The 27,883-nt window shown below is 44.1% G+C and overlaps 1 protein-coding gene across 1 annotated transcript in view; it reads right to left on the reverse strand.

Moving 5' to 3' along the window:
- PIP4K2A (phosphatidylinositol-5-phosphate 4-kinase type 2 alpha) overlaps positions 1-27,883 on the reverse strand; it is a 185,020-nt gene that overhangs the window by 50,585 nt on the left and 106,552 nt on the right. Inside the window, exons 2-4 of the mRNA NM_001192769.1 lie at positions 23,617-23,714; positions 21,827-21,923; positions 6,108-6,260 (exon numbers count right to left, since the gene is read on the reverse strand). Coding sequence (NP_001179698.1) covers positions 6,108-6,260; positions 21,827-21,923; positions 23,617-23,714 — 348 coding nt within the window. The remainder of the gene's footprint in view (positions 1-6,107; positions 6,261-21,826; positions 21,924-23,616; positions 23,715-27,883) is intronic.

Consider the following 27,883-nt stretch of genomic DNA (forward strand, 5'->3'; position numbering starts at 1 on the left):
TTTTTTCCTTGTGATGAGAACTCTTAGGATTTACTCCCTAACAAGTTTCATAAATATAACATACAGTAGTGGTAATTATATTAATCATATTATACATTACAGCCCTAGTATTTATCTTGTAACTCGAAGTCTGTACTTTTTTGACTGCCTTCATCCAGTTCCCCCACCTCTGGTAGCCTCATATCTGATCCCTTTTTCTATAAGTGTCTTTGTTTTTGAAGAATAATTGACTCACAACACTCTGTTTTAAGGTTAGTACTAAGACCCTTTCATTATATTTGAAATACTTTTTGCGCTTTCCTGGTGGGCCACTGGTTAAGAATCCACCTGTGACAAGAGTTCAGTCCCTGGTCTGGGAAGATACCATGGGGCAAATAAGCCTGTGCACCACAACTGCTGAAGCCTGCGTGCCTAGAGCTCCGCAACGAGAGAAGCCACAACAGTTAGAAGCTGGTGCACCGCAACTAGAGAAAGCCCGTGTGCAGCAATGAAGACCCAGCGCAGCCAAAAGTAGAAGTAAAAGGACTTTTTACAAGAGGAAAAACATAGATGATGAAGAAGTGAGAAATGAGCTTTTTCTGGATAGAGAACATACTACAAAAATAGCCATTTTGTAGCAGTGAAGTGAAAGGAAATATTTAGTGCTGTGACAGCCCCTGGAGCATGTTAATAGACTTATATTTTGGTCCCCAATGCATTTTATGTAATACTGCTGATATGTCAAATCTTGCACGTTCATTACAGTAACCACCCCAGAGGAAACCTTTCAAACTGTGTCTTCTGTAAAAGTAAAAAAATCTGAACTCAGAGATGTCATCGAGAAGTTCGTATCTGAATTGTATCTCACACTGCATTTGAACAGTCTCACTTATCAGAATAATATGTTTTCATTGGTCACTGAGGTACCACACTGCTTTGAAAGTTCTAAGACAATTTAAGGAAAGTAGAAAAAGATGCACCAGCATGACAGTAAGTTCCAGCGGGGGTGACTGGTTAAGAGCTGCATCCTAGAATTCCATCCATTCAGAAGCCAATGCTTGAGTGTCTACCCTTATAGGTACTAACCTAGCACTTTAAAATTTCCTTCATAATTGGCAATGGCGCAAGCATTGTAGAATGGATTTCAAAAGGAATCAGTGTTATAAAGATTGAATAGATGTTAAATGAATTTAGAGGCTGACTAATGTTTTTAAAAATACAAATCACGGGAGCTCCAAGTTTCCAGAAACAGGAGTTAGGGAGCTTCAGGAGTTTCACTGACCTCACTCGGAGCAAAATGCAATCGATCACATTTGAGAAGAGTAAGCAACTGGCAAGAAACACTTTCCGATGTTAGAGCAGAAAGCAGGACCATAGAGGAAGGAAGCTGACTTTCACAGACACTTAGCGCCCACAGATCCAACCAAACAGTGCCTTTGAAGAAGTCACTTTGTGAGGCTGGTGCTTGATGTGATGATATAAACACTTCTGAGGAGCCTTTGGTTAACAGCAACAGTATGTGTGTGTGCCTGTGTGGGTATGTGCTGCAGTGTGTGGTTTAAACACCAGTTCTCAAGGTGACTGCTTTGAAAATGCCATCAACAGTGCCATATTCACACCCTAAGACTACACTTCCTCAAGGTGACATAGTTGTTACTGGTCATGGCTGCAGAACTTGATGATGCTATGACCACTGCCACTTATGGAGGGCTTAGAGTACAGCAGCAAGCATGCTCTGCAGGCACTTGTGCTGGAATTTATCAAGAAAGAGAGCAGTGGGGGGCACACGATAGAAAGAGATGGACGTTTCCCCGGGTAGTTTCATTCTACTCCCAGGAGAGTATGAAGGGACAATGATGAGGGCTCTGAAAAGCAGGTAGTGAGTCGACAGACACCCATGTCCTAAAATCAGAGCCTCTTCTCAAAAGGCGTAATTGGTTAAATACTCAGGGGTCAACATCTCACTGCCAACAGGCATGTGCGAAATAACTTCCAAAATGTTGCCAACCCTTAAACTAAACCATGCCCGTGGGGCAACCCAAGATGTGCGGGTCATGGTGGAGAGATCTGACAGAATGTGGTCCACTGGAGAAGGGAATGGCAAACCACTTCAGTACTCTTGCCTTGAGAACCCCATGAACAGTATGAAAAGGCAAAATGATAGGATACTGAAAGAGAAACTCCCCAGATCAGTAGGTGCCCAATATGCTACTGGAGATCAGTGGAGAAATAACTCCAGAAAGAATGAAGGGATGAAGCCAAAGTAAAAAGAATACCCAGCTGTGGATGTGACTGGTGACAGACGCAAGGTCAGATGCTGTAAAGAGCAATATTGCATAGGAACCTGGAATGTCAGGTCCATGAATCAAGGCAAATTGGAAGTGGTCAAACAAGAGATGGCAAGAGTGAATGTCAACGTTCTAGGAATCAGTGAACTAAAATGGACTGGAATGGGTGAATTTAACTCAGATGACCATTATATCTACTACTGTGGGCAGGAATCCCTCAGAAGAAATGGAGTAGCCATAATGGTCAACAAAAGAGTCCGAAATGCAGTACGTGGATGCAATCTCAAGAATGACAGAATGATCTCTGTTCGTTTCCAAGGCAAACCATTCAATATCACAGTAATCCAAGTCTATGCCCCAACCAGTAACGCTGAAGAAGCTGAAGTTGAACGGTTCTATGAGGACCTACAAGACCTTTTAGAGCTAACACCCCAAAAAGATGTCCTTTTCATTATAGGGGACTGGAATGCAAAAGCAGGAAGTCAAGAAACACCTGGAGTGACAGGCAAATTTGGCCTTGGAATACGGAATGAAGCAGGGCAAAGACTAATAGAGTTTTGCCAAGAAAATGCACTGGTCATAACAAACACCCTCTTCCAACAACACAAGAGAAGACTCTATACATGGACATCACCAGATGGTCAAGACCGATTTCAGAATGATTATATTTTTTGCAGCCAAAGATGGAGAAACTATACAGTCAGCAAAAACAAGACCAGGAGCTGACTGTGGCTCAGACCATGAACTCCTTATTGCCAAATTCAGACTTAAATTGAAGAAAGTAGGGAAAACCACTAGACCATTCAGGTATGACCTAAATCAAATCCCTTATGATTATACCAGAGAAGGCAATGGCACCCCAGTCCAGTACTCTTGCCTGGAAAATCCCATGGACACAGGAACCTGGTAGGCTGCAGTCCATGGGGTCGCTAAGAGTCAGACATGACTGAGCGACTTCACTTTCACTTTTCACTTTCCTGCATTGGAGAAGGAAATGGCAACCCACTCCAGTGTTCTTGCCTGGAGAATCCCAGGGACGGGGGAGCCTGGTGGGCTGCCATCTCTGGGGTCGCACAGAGTCGGACACGACTGAAGCAACTTTAGTAGTAGTAGCAGCAGCAGCAGCAGCATGATTATACAGTGGAAGTGAGAAATAGATTTAAGGGCCTAAATCTGATAGACAGAGTACCTGATGAACTATGGAATGAGGTTCATGACATTGTACAGGAGACAGGGATCAAGACCATCTCCATGGAAAAGAAATGCAAAAAAGCAAAATGGCTGTCTGGGGAGGCCTTACAAATAGCTGTGAAAAGAAGCGAAAAGCAAAGGAGAAAAGGAAAGATATAAACATCTGAATGCAGATAAGAAAGCCTTCTTCAGCAATCAATGCAAAGAAATGAGGAAAACAACAGAATGGGAAGGACTAGAGATCTCTTCAAGAAAATCAGAGATACCAAGGGAACATTTCATGCAAAGATGGGCTCGATAAAGGACAGAAATGGTATGGACCTAACAGAAGCAGAAGATATTAAGAAGAGATGGCAAGAATACACAGAAGAACTGTACAAAAAAGATCTTCATGACCCAGATAATCACGATGGTGTGATCACTCACCTAGAGCCAGACATCCTGGAATGTGAAGTCAAGTGGGCCTTAGAAAGCATCACTACGAACAAAGCTAGTGGAGGTAATGGAATTCTAGTTGAGCTATTTCAAATCCTGAAAGATGATGCTGTAAAAGTGCTGCACTCAATATGCCAGCAAATTTGGAAAACTCAGCAGTGGCCACAGGACTGGAAAAGGTCAGTTTTCATTCCAATCCCAAAGAAAGGCAATGCCAAAGAATGCTCAAACTGCCGCACAATTGCACTCATCTCACACGCTAGTAAAGTAATGCTCAAAATTCTCCAAGCCATGCTTCAGCAATACGTGAACCGTGAACTTCCTGATGTTCAAGCTGGTTTTAGAAAAGGCAGAGGAACCAGAGATCAAATTGCCAACATCCGCTGGATCATGGAAAAAGCAAGAGAGTTCCAGAAAAACATCTATTTCTGCTTTATTGACTATGCCAAAGCCTTTGACTGTGTGTATCACAATAAACTGTGGAAAATTCTTCAAGAGATGGGAATACCAGAACACCTGATCTGCCTCTTGAGAAATCTGTATGAAGGTCAGGAAGCAACAGTTAGAACTGGACATGGAACAACAGACTGGTTCCAAATAGGGAAAGGAGTACGTCAAGGCTGTATACTGTCACCCTGTTTATTTAACTTATATGCAGAGTACATCATGAGAAACGCTGGGCTGGAAGAAACAGAAGCTGGCATCAAGACTGCCGGGAGAAATATCAATAACCTCAGATATGCAGATGACACCACCCTTATGGCAGAAAGTGCAGAAGAACTAAAGAGCCTCTTTTTTTTTTTTTTTAATTTCAATTTTAATTTAAAAAAATTATACGTGTGTTCCCCATCCTGAACCCTCCTCCCTCCTCCCTCCCCATACCATCCCTCTGGGTCGTCCCAGTGCACCAGCCCCAAGCATCCAGCATCGTGCATTGAACCTGGACTGGCATCTCATTTCATACATGACATTTCACATGTTTCAATGCCATTCTCCCAAATCTTCCCACCCTCTCCCTCTCCCACAGAGTCCATAAGCCTGTTCTATACATCAGTGTCTCTTTTGCTGTCTCGTATACAGGGTTATCGTTACCATCTTTCTAAATTCCATATATATGCGTTAGTATACTGTATTGGTGTTTGTCCTTCTGGCTTACTTCACTCTGTATAATAGGCTCCAGTTTCATCCACCTCAAAGAGCCTCTTGATGAGAGTGAAAGAGGAGAGTGAAAATGTTGGCTTAAAGCTCAACATTCAGAAAACGAAGATCATGGCATCTGGTCCCATCACTTCATGGGAAATAGATGGGGAAACAGTGGAAACAGTGTCAGACTTTATTTTTTGGGGCTCCAAAATCACTGCAGATGGTGACTGCAGCCATGAAATTAAAATACGCTTACTCCTTGGAAGCAAAGTTATGATCAACCTAGATAGCATATTCAAAAGCAGAGACATTACTTTGCCAACAAAGGTCCGTCTAGTCAAGGCTATGGTTTTTCCTGTGGTCATGTATGGATATGAGAGTTGGACTGTGAAGAAGGCTGATTGCTGAAGAATTGCTGCTTTTGAACTGTGGTGTTGGAGAAGACTCTTGAGAGTCCCTTGGACTGCAAGGAGATCCAACCAGTCCATTCTGAAGGAGATCAGCCCTGGGATTTCTTTGGAAGGACTGATGCTAAAGATGAAACTCCAGTACTTTGGCCACCTCATGAGAAGAGCTGACTCATTGGAAAAGACTCTGATGCTGGGAGGGAATGGGGGCAAGAGAAGGGGACGACAGAGGATGAGATGGCTTAATGGTATCACTGACTCGATGGACGTGAGTCTGAGTGAACTGCGGGAGTTTTTGATGGACAGGGAGGCCTGTCGTGTTGCGATTCATGGGGTTGCAAAAAGTTGGACACAACTGAGCGACTGATCTGATCTGATCTGAAGCTCAGTGATTTTAAAATCAGAATGGTAATCATTGAAACTACTGAACAGAAGGGTGTTTAGATTAGAAGAGTTACATATATAACTAACAATCTACCATTCCTAAATGTTAACTGTCTGTAATCTGGATATAATAACTTTTACAAACACGGCTAGAGGGAATTTTTGCGTCAAATGTGTTCTCATCATGACCTACCTATATCTTTAAATCTTGGGCGTTGATGATAATTCATTATGAATATTGATCACCTCAGAGTTTCAAGTAAAAATAAAGAAACATTACCTGGTGGTATTTCTTCAGGATGTTGTGCATTTCGGCCACATCTTCACTTGTGATGGTCTTGATGATATACCTCTTGTCATAGGATGTGTGGAATCTCGCTCCACTGCGGGCCTGGGAGTCGTTGGGAAGAGGTGCACTGCGGGTCAGGGAATTCTTCCCGTGGGCGATGGGGGAGGAAGGAAGAGAACCAGTTAAAGACCAGTTTCCAGGTCATTTGTTGTCGTTACAAGTTTTCAAAAACATATGTGTTTGCACTGCTATATTGAAAATCGGTAACTAACAAGGCCCGACTTGTATCGCACAGGGAACTCTGCTCAGGATTATCTGACAGCCTAGATGGAGGGGAACTTGGGGACATGTATATGTATGGCTGAGCGCCTTCCCTGTTCACCCAGAACTGTCATAACATTGTTAATCGGCTATACCCCACTAAAAAATAAAAAGTTTAAAAAAAAAAACCACAAAATCTCTGTTTGGAAGAAGTTGATAAGGAGGAAGACATTTTCTATTCATTGTAACTCAAATGGCAAGTCCTTCAAATGAAATTAAAATAGTGACTCTAACATCTAGAATTATAATCAAAGTTGCTCTGTTTACCTTGTTCTTTTGAGTTGAACAAGAGCTCAGGTTTCCTTCTGAATAAAGTTAGGTTCCAGCCATGGAAGGACATTTTACATTCACTGAGAGTTTCCTTATACAAACAGGTATTCTGCCAAGAGTTACGCACAGAGCACTTCTCCCAATTCTGATAACATTCCTATGGAACAATTACTATTTATATCACTGTTGTTTTACAGATGAGGAGATAGGGATCAGAGATGTAAAATAACTGAGCCAAGGTCACACAGCTTTAGCAAGCGGAAGATTGGAAATTCCATCTGCAATGTGGCTGGCGCCAAACCCAAGTTCTCAACTAGTCAACTACTCAAGTAGGAAATGACTCAATTAGTGAACTCTGGGGTCTGTGGCTGCCCTGGGCTGGCCTGGGCAGGTATGCTATAACACAGCTCTAGAAGATTCTGACCTGGTCCATCCCCCAACCCCACTTCAGTCATTGTTGAGGACAGTTCATCTCTGGAGGGGATGAGGTGGGGCTGTGAGTGGGGCTCTCCTGGCTTCATCTCACTCCAGTGTCTAGAATTTCATTCCAGATTCAGGCTCTCCACCCTCCCACTAGCTAAGTCCCTGCTGCTCTCTCAGGTGACTCCCATTTGAATCTCTTTTCTCAGAGCCTCGGGGAACTCTCCTCCTTTTCCCCAAGCATATTACACTGCTTACTGGGATCAGCAAACCCCCAGCATCTGAGGAAGTCTGGTCTTCACCTCTGCTCACTGTGCCCTTGAGAACTGACTTCCACTCCCTGCCCAGCTCCACTGGATGGATTGTGAGGGACTCACAGGGAAAGACAGTCACTCCGCCTTCCTCTTCCCAAGTGGGCATTCCAAAGCCCCAGTGATCCAAAGTCTGTCTGGTTAGGGGGACGCAGATGTCTTCAGAGAGGCAGGTGGGATCACTGCATCACGACTTCTCCATCTTTCTAGAATATAAGCTTCCTTAACCTTTCCTTTTCTAGATGAAATCCAGGACTGAGTCTTCAGAGGTCTAACGACATTGCGGAGCTGCAGCAGCTCGTGGAGGGGCTGCCCGGTCTTGGGCTGACGGAGGTGAGTGCGTTCTCACTCCCAGCACCTGCCCTGGCCCCAAGGTCTCTGTCTTTACATCCAGAGACCACACAGCCTGATCTGAATGCCACCAGGCACACCTGGCAAGGGCAGAGCCTCCCTGGCCAATTAATCAAAATTGCTTTCCATAGCATATTAGAAAACTTGTGAACAGTAACTCCCAATGCCTTTAAATAGAAGGATCTGGCTATATTAAACGATGAAGACAGCTGAAATTCATCAGATGGACTGAGAAGTAGGAAAAGGATTTGGGGGACGAAAACGGTTATATTAACAAGAGTTTGATTCTTATATTTTCTTTTTTTTTTCCCCTGGAAAATAAAAACCCCCCTTTTTATCACTTCCTACTAAGAATTAAAAGGGAAGGAAATCAAGGTGAATGTCCTGTTTGGAGGTTTTAAACATTGGCCAAAAAAAGCAATCACTGCTCTTGGCTAGTGGTCTTTTTCTTCCTGAACATTCATTTGTAAAAGGTTATTCCAAATAAAACAAGAACACTAGGAATTGTAAGATTACAAATTACTTTCAGGCATAAAAATCAAAGCACGAATAATGAACTTAATGAAAGACAGGCAGACCAGATTATAAACTATAAAACTGACAATACATGTAGAATAACTTCTGAGGGAGAAGAGAGGCTAGCAAAGGATACTCATATTCAGCAAAGGACAGAATTAACAGCAGCATCAGTTTCACGGACTGTTTTCTTAGGTGTATGGAATATGAAAGTGTTAACGTTCTATCACTGACTAGTGGGAGAGAACAGGATTGAAAGCTGCCGAGTCAGTGCTTCTTAAACTTTAATGGGCAATGGAGTCCCCTGGGCATCTCGTGACAGTGCAGATTCTGACCCAACAGGTGTGGGGTGCAGCGTCTAAAGCACAGATGATGCTGATACAGCGGGTCTGCAGACCACACGTGAGAACCAAGAGTCCCCTGAACCACGGCTCGATGGGATTTGTCTGGAGCAGAGCATGGTGGGTCTAGTGTAGTAAGTGTGTTACAAACATGCCTGCCTGAATGCCCGTCCCACTATAGTCCGTCCAACTCTGGTTTGGTTAAAATGCAAAACATTACAGTGAATAATGATTCATTGCATTCAGTGTATTAATTCACTAATGAAATGTCTAATAATACAATGTTCAGTGTATGGATTTACAAAGTAAAGGGCTAGAAAAGGCAGAATCAAAAATGTACTAACTCCTCATATATGCGTTACTGATATTTGTTTTTCTCTTTCCGATTTATGCATATATGTAGAATCTAGAAAAATGGTACAGATGAATCTATTTCCAAGGCTGGAGTAGAGACACAGACATGTGGACACAGTGGGGGAAGGGTAGGGTGGATGAATTGGGAGAGTACCACTGACATATATATGCTGCAGAGTGTAAAACAGACAGCTAGTGAGAGCCTGCAACCACAGGAACTCAGCCTGGTGTTCCGTGATGACCTGGAGGGGTGAGATGGGTGGGTAGAGTTGGAGGGAGGTCCAAGAAGAAAGGGATACATGTACACATATAGCTGATTGATTCTCTTCCTTGCACAGCAGAAACTAACACAACACTATAAAGCAACGATATTCCAATAAAAAGAAAAATATTTTTAAAAGTATTAACTCCTTAGCACAGATGCTACCTCCTTCCAAATTCTTTGCCTTTCCTTTCAGTCTCAAAGACACTGATGATTATTTATTATAGACTTTGTATAAAGATATTGGCCCTCTCATAATGGCCTGGGATATAAAACTTCACAAATTCTAATCTTGATTCTGTCTTAATATTTTAATAATCACATAAGTAGTCCCAACCCACAATATCTGCTTCCAATGTCTGGAAGATTTTTTTAAGGCTCTTAGTTTTCTAACAGTGAAATGAGGGACAAGCACACTTTATCAACAATTGGGATGTACTTTTTATAATCGCTATGAATATAAAAATGTGTAAGTCGGATTTATTAAAAGCTTTAGACAAGCAATCAGAAGAGTAAATGCAATTTTACACAAAATGTGTGGCCCTCAGAATGACTCTTAAGGCTTGGAAAAATCCATATTCATATTTATCTCCACAGCATTACTATGGGATAGAAAGAGCCAGGTGCCTTTTCCCACTGAACATAATGAAATTGGGATACAATGGAGCCAAGTGACACACCCAAGGCCCCTGCCTAAAACCTCTGAGGCAACCTTTTGGGGCAATTTACAAAGACAAGGCTAAATTTTGCCATTAATTAATACCATGATCGTTGACTTTCTGTAACCTCTAACATAAGGGAGAAATATGTCTGTTGGGGAGGGCAGTACTAAGGCAGGTGCTGGTCTGGGCCCTAGAACATTCTCTCCATCATCAACCCTCGATACCCAAAGGCAGTAAGCCTCTTTGAGCATCAGTTCCCGGGCCTGTAAAGTGATGGAGGGTAAGCCGGGGTGGTGGTCTCTCCTTGGACCTCCAACAACTCTAAAATGTACTTCCAGGAAGACAGGGCACACGGCTCTAGGCCGTGCAGGGGAGCACAGGCCTCAAGGTGACTTGATGTCTCCCAACAAAAGTCCAGTGAGAGGAGAGTCCAACTGCCCTCTCAGCAGGGGCACGATAATGGCTCAGGACACCCGGGCCAGGACTGAAGGGAAACGATAACAGTTCTCAGAGCAGCACAGAAATAAGGCGTCAGAGGCGGCGGCTGTTCTTGGGACTTCTCACAAGAACGAGAGGACAGGCATGGTACATAGACCGAACAGCCTGCTATCTAGAAACTGAAATTCCTCAGTGTCCTCTATTTTGTCACAAAGGAAGAGCGAACCACAGCATCATACTTGTCCATACACTTGGACAAGTCTGGGAAGCCAAGAGGAGAAAGACCTGAGAGAAACAGCCAGGGAGTAATCTCCAGACCCAAAGGGTCTCCTTATGCTTAAATAAACCTCATAGTCGCAGAGCATGACAGCTGGGGGCAACCTTGGAGACTGTTCCAAACCACCCAGTTTACAGAGCAGAAAACAGAGGCCCAGAGAGCAGAAACCACTTGCTTGAGACCTGAGTGGGTCAGTGTCCGTGGAGGCCTTGCAGAGGCCTCTGCCTCCTGTTTGAACATGCATCTGGAGGGCATTAGGATGGACTGTTACCATAGATTTCTCTGCGGTGACAAACACCTTCTCACTATAATATAACCCCTGAGCCAGCTGGCACAAGGCCAAACCTGTTTTTGTTCTTCAAATTTGCCAAGTAAAATGTGTAAAAATACCATCAGTAACAGCCTCAATGCTAATGCAGCCCAGAATCCTCAATTTATGCTTTTATTAACATGCGTACAAACCTCTCCTGACTTCTAGGACAATCATTACTTGGCTTTATCCGAGACAGATAGGAAAGGGGGCTGTCTTCTCTCTCAGCAAGGGCTGAGACAGATGTGTTTGGAAGCAAGGCTTAAGGCCAGGAGAAGTATGTGCGCTGAGCCCCGGGCTGAGAGTCAATCTCTGCTGCAGAGAGACAGGGCTGGCGCTCAGTAATGTGTCCTACGGTCCTGTAGACGGTGGTGACAACGTCAGTCCTATGAACTCTTCACATTTCCAACCATGTGGCACAGTTCATCATGTCTGTTTTAATTAATTCACATGTTCTGAGAATTGCTGGAGGTCTGCTTTCTCTCTTGATCAGTGGCTTAATCTTTAGAAAACTGTCCCATTCTCCTCCTTTCCCTGCTTACAACCACAATGCCAAGAATGCCAAGGCTGAATGGAATAGGAATAGTCTTTCACGCTGGGGATGCTCTGGGTCACTCTCTACAATACTAAAACAAGCAAATAGGAAAAAAATAAAAGGAAAAAATTTGCAACTCAGGACAAGATTTATGTGGGAGAGTGAAGTTCTAGCTGAAAGCACCATTTAACCCCCTTGCATCAATTTCCATTGTAGAAAGGTAATAATGACAGAATCATCACCATTTAAAGTTTTCCTGGGGGTTAAATGAGGTAAGACAAAAATTTTGATAACAGTGCCTGGAAGAGTAGTACTCCTTAATTAATGGTAGCTATTATTATAAACAGCAAATTTCAACCTGGAAGACATTTAGAGATACAGCTCAATAACAACAAATTATTCTGTAATTTGGTAAGTCAAAAATGAAAGACTTATAGAATGGGCTCTTCCAGTTGGCTTTTCCTTTTTCTTTTGGCTGCAGTTTATGGGATCTTAGTTCCCCACCCAGGGATCGAACCCATGCCCCCAGCAATGGAGCCTTAACCACTGGCCTGCCGGGAAAGTCCCTCCAGTTAACTCTCGATTCCACCCTGGCCAAGCCTTTGGTTGTATACCCAGTGACAATCAAGAACCACATTCTTGCCACTCTCATACTGTCCATTTCATGGCTTACTTTCTACAGCCCTCTGTTAGAACCAGTTGCAATTTGAAAAAGAGAATTTAAAACATTTTACACAAAGAAGTTTCAAGTTGAAAATTCCTACCCTGAAAGGTTATACATGGCTCCTGCTCTGCTTCTTGCATCCTCTCCAACCAAAGGACAGGAAGGACAGTGGAGGAGTGGGCTGATCCTCTACAGGATGGAGCAAGCATGGGAGCTGGGGAGACCCCTGCCTGAGGAGGAGGGGGGCAAAGCAGGCTGGCTGAAGATGCCAACCAAGTGGAAGGTACAGGACAGGGAATGTCAGGGAGCCAGACAGACTGTCCTTGGGTGATCTTGAGGTGGTGGCCAGGGCAAGAAGGGTGACAAGGAGCAGGCTGGATGAGAGCTTAAGGGGAGAGGAGGAGGTCTAGAAGAGCAATCTTGGGGTGTTGATCTGGGAAGTCATTTACGGAACATGCTGGGCCACCACAAAATCCAGTTCAAGGCAGAGCCTTAAAAGGCTTAATTCAATGTTGAAAATACATATGTAATAGAAATCTGCAAAGGTCTGCACAAGTAGTGGCTCCCAGCCTTTCTTGATTACCTTTCTTTCCTCTTCAGGTTTTCAGGTCTCAGCATGTGTGGCAGAAAGAGAAGCAGTGAGAAGTTAAGGGCCATTAGGCCCCCCTCCGATCAATGCCCCTCCTGCTCCTTACTCTGTTATTCGATTATCTGCTAAGACAGACAGTCAGACTTGATTGTCTCTAGGTTTCCTTCTTGCTCTACTACGAGGATTCATTAATGTGCTTCTGCTTTCAGTCTGCAGAAACCAGGAAATGGACAATGATTTGCTTTCAGTTTGGGGGAATCTAATGATAAGATTTCCCTGGTAGCTCAGATGGTAAAGAATCCACCTGCAATGCAGGAGACCTGGGTTTGATCCCTGGGTACGGAAGATCCCCTGGAGAAGGGAATCGCTACCCACTCCAGTATTCTTCCTGAGAATTCCATGGACAGACCATGAGGTCGCAGAGAGTTGGATATGACTGAGCAACTAAGACTTTCACTTTCAATGATAAATGCACACAAACTGCTTTTATTCACTGGCTACCCTTTTCTTCTATACATTTGATAGCTGTATATTATAAACTATGTAATACCTTAAATTCACTTGTTCTAAATGAAAATACTTTAACACAAGCCCCATATGTCAAGAAAAAGGCAACCAAAATCAATGGTGGAGGAGAAAAAGGTCTCATACCAAATATAAACTAATCTTAAACTCCAAACATCCTTAATGGCTTTACTGAGATATAATTCATGTACCAGAAAATTCACCTACTTAAAGCCTACAAATCAATGGTTTTTAGTACAATTATACAGTTAAACCATGACCACAATGAATTTTAGGGCATTTTCATCAACCTCAAAAAGAAACCCTGTAGCCATTAGCAGTCAGTCCCATTCCTGCCCTCTGCCCTGCCAACTCTGCCCCCTGCCCAGCCAACTAGTAAACCACTCATTTACTTTCTTAGAGACCTGCCTGTTCTGGACATTTCATATAACACAATCATCCAGGGTGCAGGCATTTGTGACTGGTCCAAACATTCTCCCTGCAAGTCCCCTGAGCACACTTATCACCCTGAGGGCCTGGTGGTAGACCCAGGGCTGTGTTTGGGTGAGCAAGGCGGCATCGCCGGTGCTCTCTATTCAGTCCAGTGCAGTGAACATGTGACAGCAAGTCCATGCTGTTTCTTAGGATGCTGCCAGGCTTGCTGGGGAGCTAGGGATAAAATAAACTGACAAAAATTAAAGTTCCAGAGTAAAGCTATTACATGCAGGGCATGTAAGAACAGGATAACTTAGTCTGTGTTTCAGGATGATCCTGCCACTAGATAAGTAAACTCACTTTCCACCACTCCTGTTTTCCATAGCCAAATACATCACATATCTTAAGGAGATGGGCTGGGATCTGGGACCCTTTGCTGCAGTGCCTGCATCTGAACAAACATCTCCTCCAGCAACAGATACAAAGAAACTATAAGGGACTAAAAAATAACTGTGAGGAGTTCTGACAATTTACGAACAAGATACAAAAGGGCCAAAAACCCAACTGCCACTTCTGAGGTGTCTGGAGCAAAACCAGGGTACTACCCATGTGCCCTGCACAAAGCACCACCAAGGTGTGGGCAAACCACCAGTCAACCCTCCAGCCCGAACCCTGGACCTGGTCCTGCCTGTGCCCTCCCCCCATTTCAAGGCCCAGCTCACTGTGCTCTCAGGGAGCAAGCAAAGGCACCTGTTGCTTGTTTCACTTTCTCATGCGGCAACAGGAGTCCCAATAACATCTTGCCTGCATTTGGCCTCCAATTTCCATAGATTAAGGAGTCCGAGAACCCTGGCTGGTAGCACTGCAAAACTCCATCTCAAATCTCAAGAGCTGCATTTGAAGCTCTAGTGCCATGGCAGACTCATCAGGAAATAAAGGAAGATGAGAGATGAAAACTCACTCTTGAATGGACTGCTTACATTTATAATTGGAAATTCATTCTCCTTTCCCTAAAGAAAGGGATTAATGGTGCTTGCCTTCCTCCCCAAGCCTCTAAAAGTCTGCATTGAGGATGTTTATTTCCACAGTAGGAGGCCCAGGATCGCTGGGGCCCCCAGGGGGGATGGAGGAAATGTCAATTTAATTAGCTCATCTTTACCACCAATCTTTCTAGACATCTCATAAAAATGTCGTGATTTACCAACCATTATGGTTCCCTATCCAATTTTTAAATACCCAAGCATTTTGAACATTTAATTCTCTTGAACAGTCTTATAGACATTTGGTTTTTTTTTCCTTCCCCATTTTGACATGAGCTTGTAATTTCTGCTAAAAAGCATGTGTAAAAGTTTTTCTGTTTAGTCAATGGGAAAGCCACTTACAAAATCAATTTTGCCACGCTCAAACGTGTAAAGGCAGCACCTTACAGAGGGGACACGGCAATACCGTGCACGAGACCCCGAGTGACAGTCACCTACTGGCCTCAGAGAGCATGGCATTCTTCCCCCTCATTTCACAGATGAGAAAATTGAGAGCTCCAGGGCCGAGTGGATGGATTAAGTCACAGCAAGACTTAATCCATCTGAAGAGCCAAGATGCAAACCAGCTTCCCAGCTTCCAGGAAAACGTTCTTTCTCCCGAGCCGGGCTACCTGTTTCATGGACCTGCCACCTGGAAGGCGGTCGCTGCCTCATCGACAACTCAGAATTATAATTACATGCCTCAAATCACACGGGCCAGGGGCCAGGAGCCAGAGCCCAGATCGGACTGCCTTCTGGCTTTGCATTTGATGGTCTGAGTGAGCAGATGGTCCTCTGACCCCATCAGGGAGGGCAAGGCCAACACTCAAACAAGAACATCATCATCAAGGATTAAAAGCCCACTGGGTTTAAATCCTTGGGTTACCCTCCTGGGGAATTTCAAAGAAAGTCTGAGCAGTGATCCCAGGCGTGGAATGGCTTTCATTGCAGAGGCGGGTGAAACGCAGTGCAATTGAACACTTATTAATAATGAAACAACTAAGCAGAAAAGAAGGACACAGAAACGAATGGTAATGACCGGCAGAGAAAGACAAAGAGTTACAGGAACGTCTGCATGCCGTAAGGTTGCCTTTAAAAAGCTCGGGTTGGTACTTGCCTGAGACTGAAATACAAGAGGCCTGTGTCCGAGGCAGTGTCCGACCTGGACAGGAGCTCCCTGGGCTGAAGTGACTGTCAGCGCCCGGCTGAAAATCGAAAGACTTCACCCAACATGAATTCAGGAACGGAAAACGAGGGCTCACAGCCAGCCTGAGTTGCCAGGTAGGGCAATTTGCGATGGGGCAGGAATTGGTTCAACACTTAAGAAGCAACAGAAAAATCACATGAAAAACACCTGAGAATGCTGGCGGGCTGGGAGGGAGTTTTCCCAAAAGTCTATTCAGAGACCTGTCTAAACTGAGGGCTGATGGGCGCCCTTTGATTTTCAGCCCAGGCAGAATTTCTGTCCGATGTTCGTTGTGAAGTTCATGGTAACTAAGCTGAGAGGCCAATGCATGCGAGGAGAAACTGTGAAAGAGCGGGCAGGGCAAACCCAAGAGATGACAGACAGTTACACAGGAATCAAAGAGCTTACCTGACTCGAGTCAGCAAACTTGGAGCGGAGACAGTACGAGAACCACTGTGTCTATCAGCCCCGGATCTGGGCCTCTGCACTTGACCCCAATCCCGGGGCGCCCAACTACATGCTGACTAGCCTCACCCAGGCACCTCCAGGTCACCTCCACATTCACAGGCAAAAAACTCAACTTCCTCTCTCCCCTCCCCCATGCCCACACTTCCCTCCCCTGGTGAGTGGCACCCCCACGCTCCTGCTTTCTCAGGGTCCGACACGTTGGCTCCTGTCCTTTGATCCTGGGCTTTCCCTTCTCCCCATCCTGGGAAGCTGCTCTCAGCTCAACCCTGTCTGTGCCAAGTGCCCTGGTTCAGGCCTCTTCACTCGTTGGGGTATTTCGTAGCTTCCTAATTTCTCTACCTCCCTTTGATGCATTCTACACATAACCGCCTCGATTTGCTTTTAGAAAATCAAGATGTCATCACATTACTCCCCTGTGCAAAATCCACAGGGCTGGGGCTTCCCTGGTGGTCCAGTGGTTAAGAATCTGCCTGGCAATGAAAGGGACATGGGTTTGGTGCCTGACTGGGGAACTAAGATCCCTCATGCCACAGAGCAACTAAGCTCTCATGCAATGCAACTACCGACCCCCAGCTCCGAAACAAGAGAAGCCACCACAATGAGGAGCCCTCGCACCGCAACTAGAGAGCAGCCCCCACTCACCGCAACTAGAGAAACGCCTGGGTGCAGCGACCAAGACCCACCACGGACCAAACAAAATAAGTCAATCTTAAAAAAGAAAAACCCTCAGGGCTGCTCTTGGGCTGGAGAATCCAGTGGAGGTCTTTTCCCCAGTTCCCACTTTGAGTTCCCTCCTTTCTCTCCGCTAGCCCACCACCATCTGGCTCTGGCCTCCGCAGTCTGGTTCAGAGGCTCATTTCTCCCAGCAATGTCCCCTCAGCCCTTCCTCCCTTTCTTCCTCAAATGTTTCTTAACTGTCCAGAGCCAGGCTGGTGCTCACCCCTGTACCTGCAACCCTGGTAAACAAGCTACACTCAGCTTCCGCCTTCAGACAGTTTCAGTTATATTTGGGAAAACTACAAACACCATGATAGACTTTAGAGATAATGGTAGAATTTTTTCCCCAAGTTTAGTACATACTAAAGGTCTCTGATACTTGAGAATTTTTGAACTGGAAACAAGAACATCAAAAGTTTAATAAAACGTTAGCTTTTAAAATTATTTTAAAATTAGAATCCTCTGTTACCAATACAAAGAGGAAAATGCATCAAATGCGAATAAAAAGAGATTCTAATTCAGGAGACTCAGCAGGGGAAAAGCAAGCCTGGTATTATCCTTCACAAAGAGCCAGAGGGCTGGTTTCTATTATGTGGTGTATTTAACATTAATTGCACCATTGCTCGGAGAAGGCAATGGCACCCAGTACTCTTGCCTGGGAAATCCCATGGATGGAGGAGCCTGGCAGGCTGCAGTCCATGGGGTCGCGAAGAGTCGGACACAACTGAATGACTTCACTTTCACTTTTCACTATCATGCATTGGAGAAGGAAATGGCAACCCACTCCAGTGTTGTTGCCTGGAGAATCCCAGGGACGGGGGAGCCTGGTGGGCTGCCGTCTATGGGGTCGCACAGAGTTGGACACGACTGAAGCGACTTAGCAGCAGCAGCACCATTGCAACCCTGCCTAACTTTTTGATTTCCACTGGGCAATCCTCTTCTGCAGCTCAGAAATTTTAACTGAAGTCTCCAGCTGACTTGCCGGGCCTGTCATTAACACACTCCGGTACTCAGAGACTGCAAAGAGGGATGCTGTTCTTCTTTCTTGAAGAACATTAACAATCAAGACATCTGGGTTTCTGTAAATCTCATCAGCATCCATTATAGAATCTGTCATGTAATGTTTTTTTCAAAAGGAATTTGTTCATCCTTTCTCTTCCTCTGCATTCCCTATGTCTATCACAGAGCCTGACACACAGTAGGTGCAAATAAACACACTGAGTTGATAATTGTGCATGAAAACACCCACCTATGGGGACTAGAGTGGCAGAGATCAAAGAGACAAAAACTATAGCAACAGTAACGGTGGAGGCTTCCGGGGGAGCATTCATCTTGAAAGACATCTTAAAAGAATGATCATGGAAAGACATTGTCCCAACAATGATCGGAAGAATACATGTCAACTCTGAGCATATCACAAACCAAAGTAATTTTAACAAGCACTGACAAGTTGGAGAAAGTTCTGAATCTGGAAGCACTGGGCATACATACATGCACACACACACACAGGTTTACATATGTATGTTAAGTGATACGCTTGTTAATAATAAGTTAATAACAACTGAAACAGTTGCTTGACTTTAACAGCAGGAAGGAGTTCTATTTTTTAAAAGACATTCAAGGAATCAAAACCAAAGGAAAGACGACAAATGTTTATGGAGACAGCAGGGAAGCGTCTCAGTTTTAGAAGCTGGCTGAGGAGGTCAGTTGTTTAATCACTATGTTCTACTTTGGTCAGATGGATGGACACTGACCTGTTTCCAGGTGCAGCAAAACGGCATTTACAAACGCACAGCAGGTGGTGAACATTTACGCCTTTGATTTAATATGAAGCTTTGAATGTGAACTGGATGGTGGGCTCCCTTACTACACATAGATTTAAAAGTCCTTTGTCCAGAAAGTAAGCACTTCAGGAAAATAAACACAGCAAGGCAACGGGAACATGGAGGGGCCTGGGCCCCTCGAGCAATCCAGAGTCTCCAAAAGACGACGAGACTTCGGATCATTGATCCCACTTTCCAAATCAGATTGGGAGAAGAGGGTTCAACTTGATACTAGGTGACAATTGATAACTGTTACCCGTTCTGGCCACAACGAATGAAGTGTCCCAGGAGAAGTGACTCCACAACAGAGGAGCTGACACGACCTCCCCTCCGGTCTGGGCCCCACTCGGTGCCGCCGCTCCCACCCCCACCCCCACCCACGTGCACGCGGTGCCACCGCCCCGCCCCCACACACACGTGCACGCAGCACCTCTGCGTGCCCGGCTAGGTGTATGCAGGCGCCCGGAGGCACCAACCCAGAGCCAGAGTTGGCACAAGTTCCTCCCTTTTTCCAAACCGAGTAGGCAATAAAGTGGGTTGAGCCTCACATATAAGATCTTGTCTTCAGATAGGGGCCCTGCCCCGGCTGAATGTATTTTAAGAGGTATAGACATTGAGAAAGGAACACAGAAACGGGGAGGGAGGCCTGAACTCTCCGCCCTCCTTACCTGCTGATTCCGTAACCGCAGATTCCACCAACTACAATTCAACCCGCAGTAGGTGGAATCCGTGGGTGCGGAGGAACTGCATATGTCTGGTTTACGGAAATTACTTTAAACACCCACTTAAAAAAAAAATACAGTTGCCAAAGAGAAAGCAGCAATCTAAATGCCAAAAGCACCAAACATGGCTGAGGGAAGGAGTGGTGTTCAAATGATTAATTACACTCACACTGGTTTTCCCTTATACTGATCTCTCAGGCTAAGAGCTTAACAGACTTGCCAATTAGTTACATGTGAATCACCCTCCAGTTGCCTAATTTGCCTTCAAAGTTTGTACTCAGCTATTTGCCCTTACTTAAATGTCAACTTCCATGGTTTTGTTTTTAGGGAGAAGAGAGAGGGAAACCAGTCTAGTGTCCTAATATTTCAGCAACTAAGGATCTAAATGGGTCCCTTTTAGATCTCATTTAACAGGGCTGGTTCTCAGAAGAAATATGACTTCATTGTGGTAATAAGTTGAGGAATCTAACAAGATCCTGTTGCGTTGGCCCTGAAAGTCAGTTTCCGTGAAACGCTAGTGTAGCTATTTGAAAAAAAAATTTTTTTTAAAGAGGGGAAGGTGAACAAAGGAAGAAACACACTTGAATGCAGTGTCAGAGAGAGTAGATTTTCTTAGGAAGTCAGTTATCAGTTGTTATTCTTTTTAAGGTACATAGTTTATTTTCACATGGCCTCTTGAAATGTAGTTAACAGTTCTTACATAATAGAGAATTATTCCTTTTTATTTTATATGAAATATGTTCTCTCTATATATATCTTCTAATATATTACTATTCCAAAATTTATCCTTTAAAGGTGACTTGCTTTTGCAGCAGTAAACGTCAAGTCCAAGTGTGACTGACGTTCTCTCTTACACATGAAGCCCACACATGAATGCTGGCTCCACCTCAGTTTTTAAAAGCAAATCTCGTGACCACATCCTCCCTGCAGGCTTCCCTTCCACCCTCTCTGGGGCACACTGGAGTCTCTGCTCAGAACCTGGGCCTGGTCCACAGAGGAGGGAATGTCACCCGCAGCCTGGCCAGCATCATGTGTGTGTGTGTGCTAAGTCGCTTCAGTTGTGTCCAAATCCGTGCAACTCTATGGACTCTAGCCCGCCAGGCTCCTCTGTCCATGGGACTTTCCAGGCAAGAATACTGGAGTAGGTTGTCCAGGGGACTTTCCCAGCCTAGGGATCCTTTTTCAAAACATGGTGGTTTGAAGGCTTCTCAGGCGTGAATGAGCCTATGAGAAATTCTTGAAAACTTTCAACAGTGGGACAGGACGGGGAGGCCACAGATGTATAGCAAAGTCTGTTAACTAAGCTTGATTTGCCTTGAGGACTTACTCTTTAAGAGAAAGTACGGGATAAGCTGTTGCAATATTCACCTTGCAAGGTCACCCAGGGAATATGAAACGTGATGGAGGATAAGTTAGAATTTCTGGTTTGGGACAAATGAGAGAAAGTGTTTACTAGATTTAAAATAAATCGGTACAGGAATTCTCAGCAGTCCAGTCCTTAGAACCGCACACTTTGACTGCCAAGGGTGGGGTTCCATCCCTGGTCAAGGAACTAGGATCCCACAAGCCACGTGTTGTGGCCAAAAAGTAGAAATTAATTAATTAATTAAACAAGTCAGTATTCACACAATAAAATGACTAGACTGTCACAAAAGACCAGGAAGCAGCCCTGGTATCTCCTGACTTAGACTTCTGCTCTTAAAAAAAATCCTTGGCCTTCACGAATCTGGCCGGCTCTCTGAAAATCAGGTAACTGACGCCAGGTGCATTTCAGGAGAAATGGCCATGCATCAGCAGGTCCAACAGCCCATGACTCAATTTTAGAAGTCAAAATTGACTCCCGGGCAAACATGGGGAGGAAGGCAGCAGGGCACATCTTCACGTGGTGGGGCGCAAGAGCAGGAGGGCGCAAACACAGAAGTGTCCCGCAGGCCGGTGGGCTCTGGCTGGCGACAGCGGCGCGGCTGTCACTAAGCCATTCTGCACCGCAGGGCCCTACGGGGGCCTCGGGAAAAAATGCAATGAAATTACAATGAGATCATACTGATAACGGGCCCTAACTGAAAGAACCTTTTATTTCAGAAAGCACACTTAAAAATTCTTCTAGAAAATGAAAGTTACTATTACTTGACATGAAAAAAACATGAATTCTATTTTACGGAGCAAAAGGCATGAGTGAAACCCATTTGAGATAAATGTTATGAAAGCAACTCACCTGGAAATCCTGATCATCGATTCCAAACCTCTCCCGCAGGTTACGGAAAACCATGGGGCAGTATTCCTTAAACTTGAAGTGGCTCGGCATGTTTTCTCTGAAACAATCAGATCGTGGAATAAAGTTCAGATGTACAAACAGTGAATCTGCCACCATCCTGCTCACCTGCAGCCAACGATGTGCTTGGAGCGCCCCACCCACAGCAGGCACAGATGGGCTTCGAGCAAGAAGAGAACTTGCTTGAACGCGATTGTGTTAGAGAACTGAGGTCTATAGCTGCTGCAACCCACAGTAAGATCCGGGGGCAGAAGGGACAGACATTCAGGGGGGACAATAAAAGAGAAGCAAAAGGCTTGCAGAGGGAGGGAAGGGCAGCAGAGTACAAACCATGCTCCCCACTCCTAACAGGTTGAAGTGAAGTGAAAGTCCCTCAGTCTCATCTGGCTCTTTGTGACCCCATGCACTATACAGTCCATGGAATTCTCCAGGCCAGAATACTGAAGTGGGTGGCCTTTCCCTTCGCCAGGGGATCTTCCCAACCCAGGGATCGAACCCACGTCTCCCGCGTTGCAAGCAGATTCTTTATCAGCTGAGCCATAAGGGAAGCCCTCTAATAGGTTACCTTCTGACTAAAGCTTACAAAACAAGACCTTCTCTCACTCCTGGCTAGACCTGTTTTATCTTTTATGTAAATACCGAATTCTAAATTCACATGGAAAGATCCCCCTCAAAAGGTCAACCTTTAAAGAGTATTATGAGAATAATTAACACAGCAGCTTCACGTTAGAACAATGGCCCTATTAAGAAATTTCACAGTTGATCCTCACGTGAGAGAGATTTCTCTGGGGTTCATCCCACTTATTCAGAATTGCTTCCTCCTTTTTGTTCACACATGCACACATACACACACCCCTTTATTGTGGTACTCTGTACATACGATAGGAAATGATGGTAATTTGTACATGTGTCCATTTTTAATCACTTGCCTGACTGAACACCCTGAGGGCAGAGTATTCTTTTAAAAAAAATAATTTTTTTTTAAGATTTTTTTTTTTTGATGTGGACCATTTTTAAAGTCTTTTAAAAAAAATTACCAAATTTTGTTACAATATTGCTTCTTTTTTTAGGTTTTGATTTTTTGGCCTTGAGGCATGTAGGACTGTCAGCTCCCTGACCAGGGATTAAACCTGTGTCCCTTGCATTGGAAGGCAAAGTCCCATCCATGGGCCATCAGGGAAGTCTCAGGGCAGGATATTTCTTATCCATCCCTGTATGTCCAGCTCACAGTGTAGTGCCACAGAAGGTGCTCCCTAATGATGTCTAAAACGACATTCAAAAGAGGGAGAAATAGTCTCAATGCCCAACATGGCTTCCAATTACATTTTATAAAAATGCAACTTAATTCCTTATTGTTCTAGGAAGCAGTCATTTCTGTTCATGAAGGAATCATCAGCAGACTTTTGTGTAAGGTCTATAGCTGAGGTCTATAGCTGCTAAAAAAAAAATTCCAAGCAATTTACAGCTTCAAACATTTAAATTGTAATGAGAATATCACTTTTAACATATAAGATATTCATAGAGAACAATATGCCATATGGCAAAAAGATATTACCCAAGAGGGCCTGCTGTTGCTTCTCTGAAAATGACAGATGGCTATGTTTATCACAGGATTAACTTCATCAGCAAAACTTTACTCCCACCCATTGAAAAATAATGTGATTATAGAAATTCACAAAAACCATACTCCTGGCAGCCACGTTAGTTCTACAAAAGGTCGTGCTTGTACTTACTTGTTAAAAAGGTGATTGTCCACCTTTATCTTTGAATAGGCTTTGAAGTCATCTGGCATCAACATAACAGGGATTTGAACATGGCTCAGTTCATTGATCTAGGAAAACAGAATAAATGGCACAGGTTGTTAGCATCTAGGTGGGAAGCACTTATCTTGAACACTTCATTTTCCAAGGAAACCTGGTGGATGCTCGCACTTCCCAGACCACTTTCCTCCCTGTTCCCATCGTGCAGCTGCTTCCCTCACCCTCTCCTCGGCCGCAGCCACCACCACCACCACCACCACGGTCTCCCACCTCACACCCAGCTCCGACTTCCCCGGCTCATCCCTGCCTGGCACCGGCCTCCAGGATGGCAGGGGCAAGAGAGGGGTTCTGGAGGGTGAACCCTCACAGCCAGCTATCCCAGCTCCTCTCTATCCATCTTCCCACGTCCTCTCCAGAGCCTCAACCCACAGCTCCTTTGATCACATGTCCAGGGCAACGTCCCTCTGTAAATACTATCTGAGAAAGAGAGCCTTTTAATTTCTGATATAAATATTTGTGGGGGGACTTCCTTTGTTGGTTGTCCAGTGGCTAAGACTTCCTGTTCCCAATGCAGGGGACCTGGGTTGACCCCTGGTCAGGGAACTAGAACCCACCTGCTGCAATGAACATCGAAGACCCTGTTGCAACTAAGACCCGGCATAGCCACATAAAGAAAGAATTTGTTGAATTAGTGGATATGACTATTTCTTTATACTTCAGAGGTACTCAAAAGGCACACTGTTATCTATACGGTCTTTACCTTTCTTATGGGACCTAATTTTAAAATAAATATTAGGGTGGGACATGAATTTACCAGAAGAGGAACCTTCAGGAAGAAAAGAAAAGAAACGCATGGCCATGGGGTTAGATGACAGGGAAGTGGGTTGGACAGGGGTCAAGACAAAGGCACATCTTTATGTGATTACAGAGAACAAGAGGTTAATCCATCTCGGTTTACATTCCCATGAATGGCTGGGACAGCTTTTGACACTTTTTGATTGAAAAAGCTGAACCTTCTCTTGGTTAATTATTTCTGTATTTAGCTCCCAAGTGATAATTCCCTGGTTACTAGTAATAAAAATCATCTTAAAGGTTTATGTTCAGTCGTTAAGTATGCAACCCCATGGACTGCAGGCTTCCTTGTCCTTCACTATCTCTTGGAGTTTGCTCAGATTCATGTCCATTGAGTCGGTGATGCTATCTAACTATCTCATTCTCTGCCACCCTCTTCTCATTGCCTTCGATCTTTCCCAGCATCAAGTTCTTTTCCAATGAGTCAACTCTTCGCATCAGGTGGCCAAAGTATTGGAGCTTCAGCATCAGTCCTTCCAATGAATATTCAGAGTTGATGTTCTTTAGGATTGACTGGTTTGATCTCCTTGCAGTCCAAGGGACTCTTAAGAGTCTTCTCCAGCACCACAGTTCAAAAGTATCAATTCTTCGTTGCTTGGTCTTCTTTATGGTCCAACTCTCACATCTGTACATGTCTACTGGAAAAACCATAGCTTTGACTCTATGGATCTTTGTCAGCAAAGTAATATCTTTGCAAAGTAAATGGAAGATGCATGGCAGGCGTTCTTAGTTACAAAAACAAAAAGCAAAATGAGTTTCTCGATACATCACAGTTGTTAACCCATTGCTAGGTTCATAGAAAGTACAGGAAATCGTTAAGGCCCGCTCCTTCCCCTAAAGTGAGTTTAATCCATAGGGCATGTGGAGACCATTAAGTAAGCCTGAAAGGAGGGGCTTCTGTGAAGATAAATGCCAATTTCACAGTTTGGGTCAAAGGATAGCTGGGGAGCTCAACCCAAGACTGCAGCACTAAACTAGAACTCTTGAAGGAAGCAAAAGTGGTCCCGATGCCCAGAGGAAATAAATGCAAATGGTGCCTGGAAGAAAGCACTCCTAACACAGTCCTTCAGGATTCCCACAGATGAAGTTCAATCAAATTTGGGGGCACAAAGAAATGAGAGTTAACAGAAAACTTGATATTATGTTCAAGACTTCAGCTAGTAGAACAATCAATACAGAATAGAAAATTAAGACTATGTATAAAGTGTGTGAAGAAGGGACTTCCCTGGTGGTCCAGTGGTTAAGACTCCGAGCTTCCAATTCTGGGAGCATGGGTTCGATCCCTGGACAGGGAACTAAGATCCCACATGCTGTGTGGCACAGTCAAAAATTTTAAAATAAATAAAGAATAGTGGTTATAGTGCTCATGTTTTATTCAGGAGGAGAGGTAAGATATTAACTGTAGACATTAAGTATTATGCAATAAGTTTAAGCTCAAACATTAAAAGAATAGGAAACACAGTATATAACTTCCAAACAGAAAAATAGAGTAAGAAAAAACTCAATTAAAAAAAAAGAAACACAAGCAGGAAGAAAAAAAATTTTTGCACAGCAAAAGTGGGACAAATAGAAAGTTACTGATAGAAATAAATCTGGATATATACATAATCACAACAGGCATAAATAAACTAGCAGTTAAAACTAAAGGTTGTCAAAATGAATTAAAAACTATAAGTGATGTGCATGAGACAACTTAAAACATAAGTTGTCAAATACATCAAAATTTAAGGAATAGAAAAAATATATTACATAGTACTAAAAATTGCTTGAAAGCTAGCCTAGTTTTATTAATATCAAATAAATGAATAACTCTAAGACAAAACCATTACTGAGGACAAAGAAGGTCTGGACACAGTGATAAAAGGTTCAATTAGCCAGGAAGACAAGATTCCTATGGTATAAGGACCTAATTAATATGAGAGTATAGAGCAAAAATTGTTAGAACCTCATGGAAAATGGGCAATCCGTTATTAAAGAGGCACATTTACATACGCTTTTATTGATATAGTTCAGACAGACACAAATGAAGAAAGTTAGGGGTTTACACAACGTACTGAATATCATTCACTTGGTACTTGTTGCACACCTATTATTGCCAAGTATTATTCTTCCAGATGCTTGGGTTACATGGTGGAACAAAACAGATTAAGATGCCTGCCGTCTGTAGCTTCTGTTTTAGTGGGAAGAGTCAGAAGATAAAACAATAAACTTGGTAAACTACCATGTTAGAAATGAGTGATCTACTAGGTTAAAAGGCTATAGAAAAAGGAGACAGACAGGACAGAAAAACTAGGGAATGCTCATCAGTACACGGGGAGGGTCACTGCACTATTTAAAACAGCGTGGATTCCAGTAGGCCAAGGTTTGGAGAAGATGAGATTTGACATGGCAGTGCAAAGGCCCTGGGGTGGGGACATGCCTCGAATGCTTGGGACAAGGAGGCCAGTGTGGCTGAAGCAGATTAATGAGGGGAGAGACAGTAAGAGCTGAGGTTACAGGTAAGGGGAAGTGGTTTCTGTGGGGCCTTGCATGTCACTAGAAAGACTCTGGCTTTTACTCTAAGAGATATGGGAACCATTGCAGCTTCTGGGTGATAAAGCAATGAAATCAGTTAACTCAGGGTTTAAAAAGATCATGGTGGTGCGGCAGGGGCACAAGCATGGAAATAGGGAGACCAGTTACAAGGAAGTGTAGTACCAGCCTGGTTTTTGTTGTTACCATTTTTGTTGTTTTGGCATGGCATGCAGGATCTTAGTTCTCTGACCAGGAGTGGAACCCAGGCCCCTACCAGTGGAAGCCCAGAGTCTTAACCACTGCACCACCAGAGAATTCCTGTAATAGGCTGTTTTGACCATGATGACAGCAGTGTAGTTAGAGATGGGGAATCAGATTGTGGGTATTTACTGAAAGTAGAGACAACGTGATTTCCTGTAGTTCTGGATGGGGGAGTGTCAGAAAGACACTTTGGTCTAAAAGGCTCTAAACAGTCAGAAGATGGAGCTGCCATCAACCAAGATGGGGAGACTTCTCACTGTGTTCCTTTTTGTGCCTTTTTTAAAAAAAAATTCATTTTATTTATTTTTGGTTGAATTGGGTCTTCGTTGCTGCACTTGGGCTTTCTCTAGTTTTGGCAAGCGGGGGGCTACTCTTCAATGTGGGGTTCCGGTTTCTCACTGCAGTGGCCTCTTGTTGCGGGGCTTGGGCTGTGGGTGCATAGGTTTCAGCAGTTACAGCACGTAGGCTCAGTAGTTATAGCTCGAGGGCTCTAGAGTGCAAAGGCTCAGAAGTTGTGGCTCACGGGTTTCATTGCTCCTCAGCACGTGGAATCTTCCTGGACCAGGGATCAAACCCATGTCCCCTGCCTTGGCAGGCAGATTCTTATCCACTG

The sequence above is a fragment of the Bos taurus genome, chromosome 13 (genome assembly GCF_002263795.3).
Source record: "Bos taurus isolate L1 Dominette 01449 registration number 42190680 breed Hereford chromosome 13, ARS-UCD2.0, whole genome shotgun sequence".
NCBI classification, from domain to species: Eukaryota; Metazoa; Chordata; class Mammalia; order Artiodactyla; family Bovidae; genus Bos; species Bos taurus.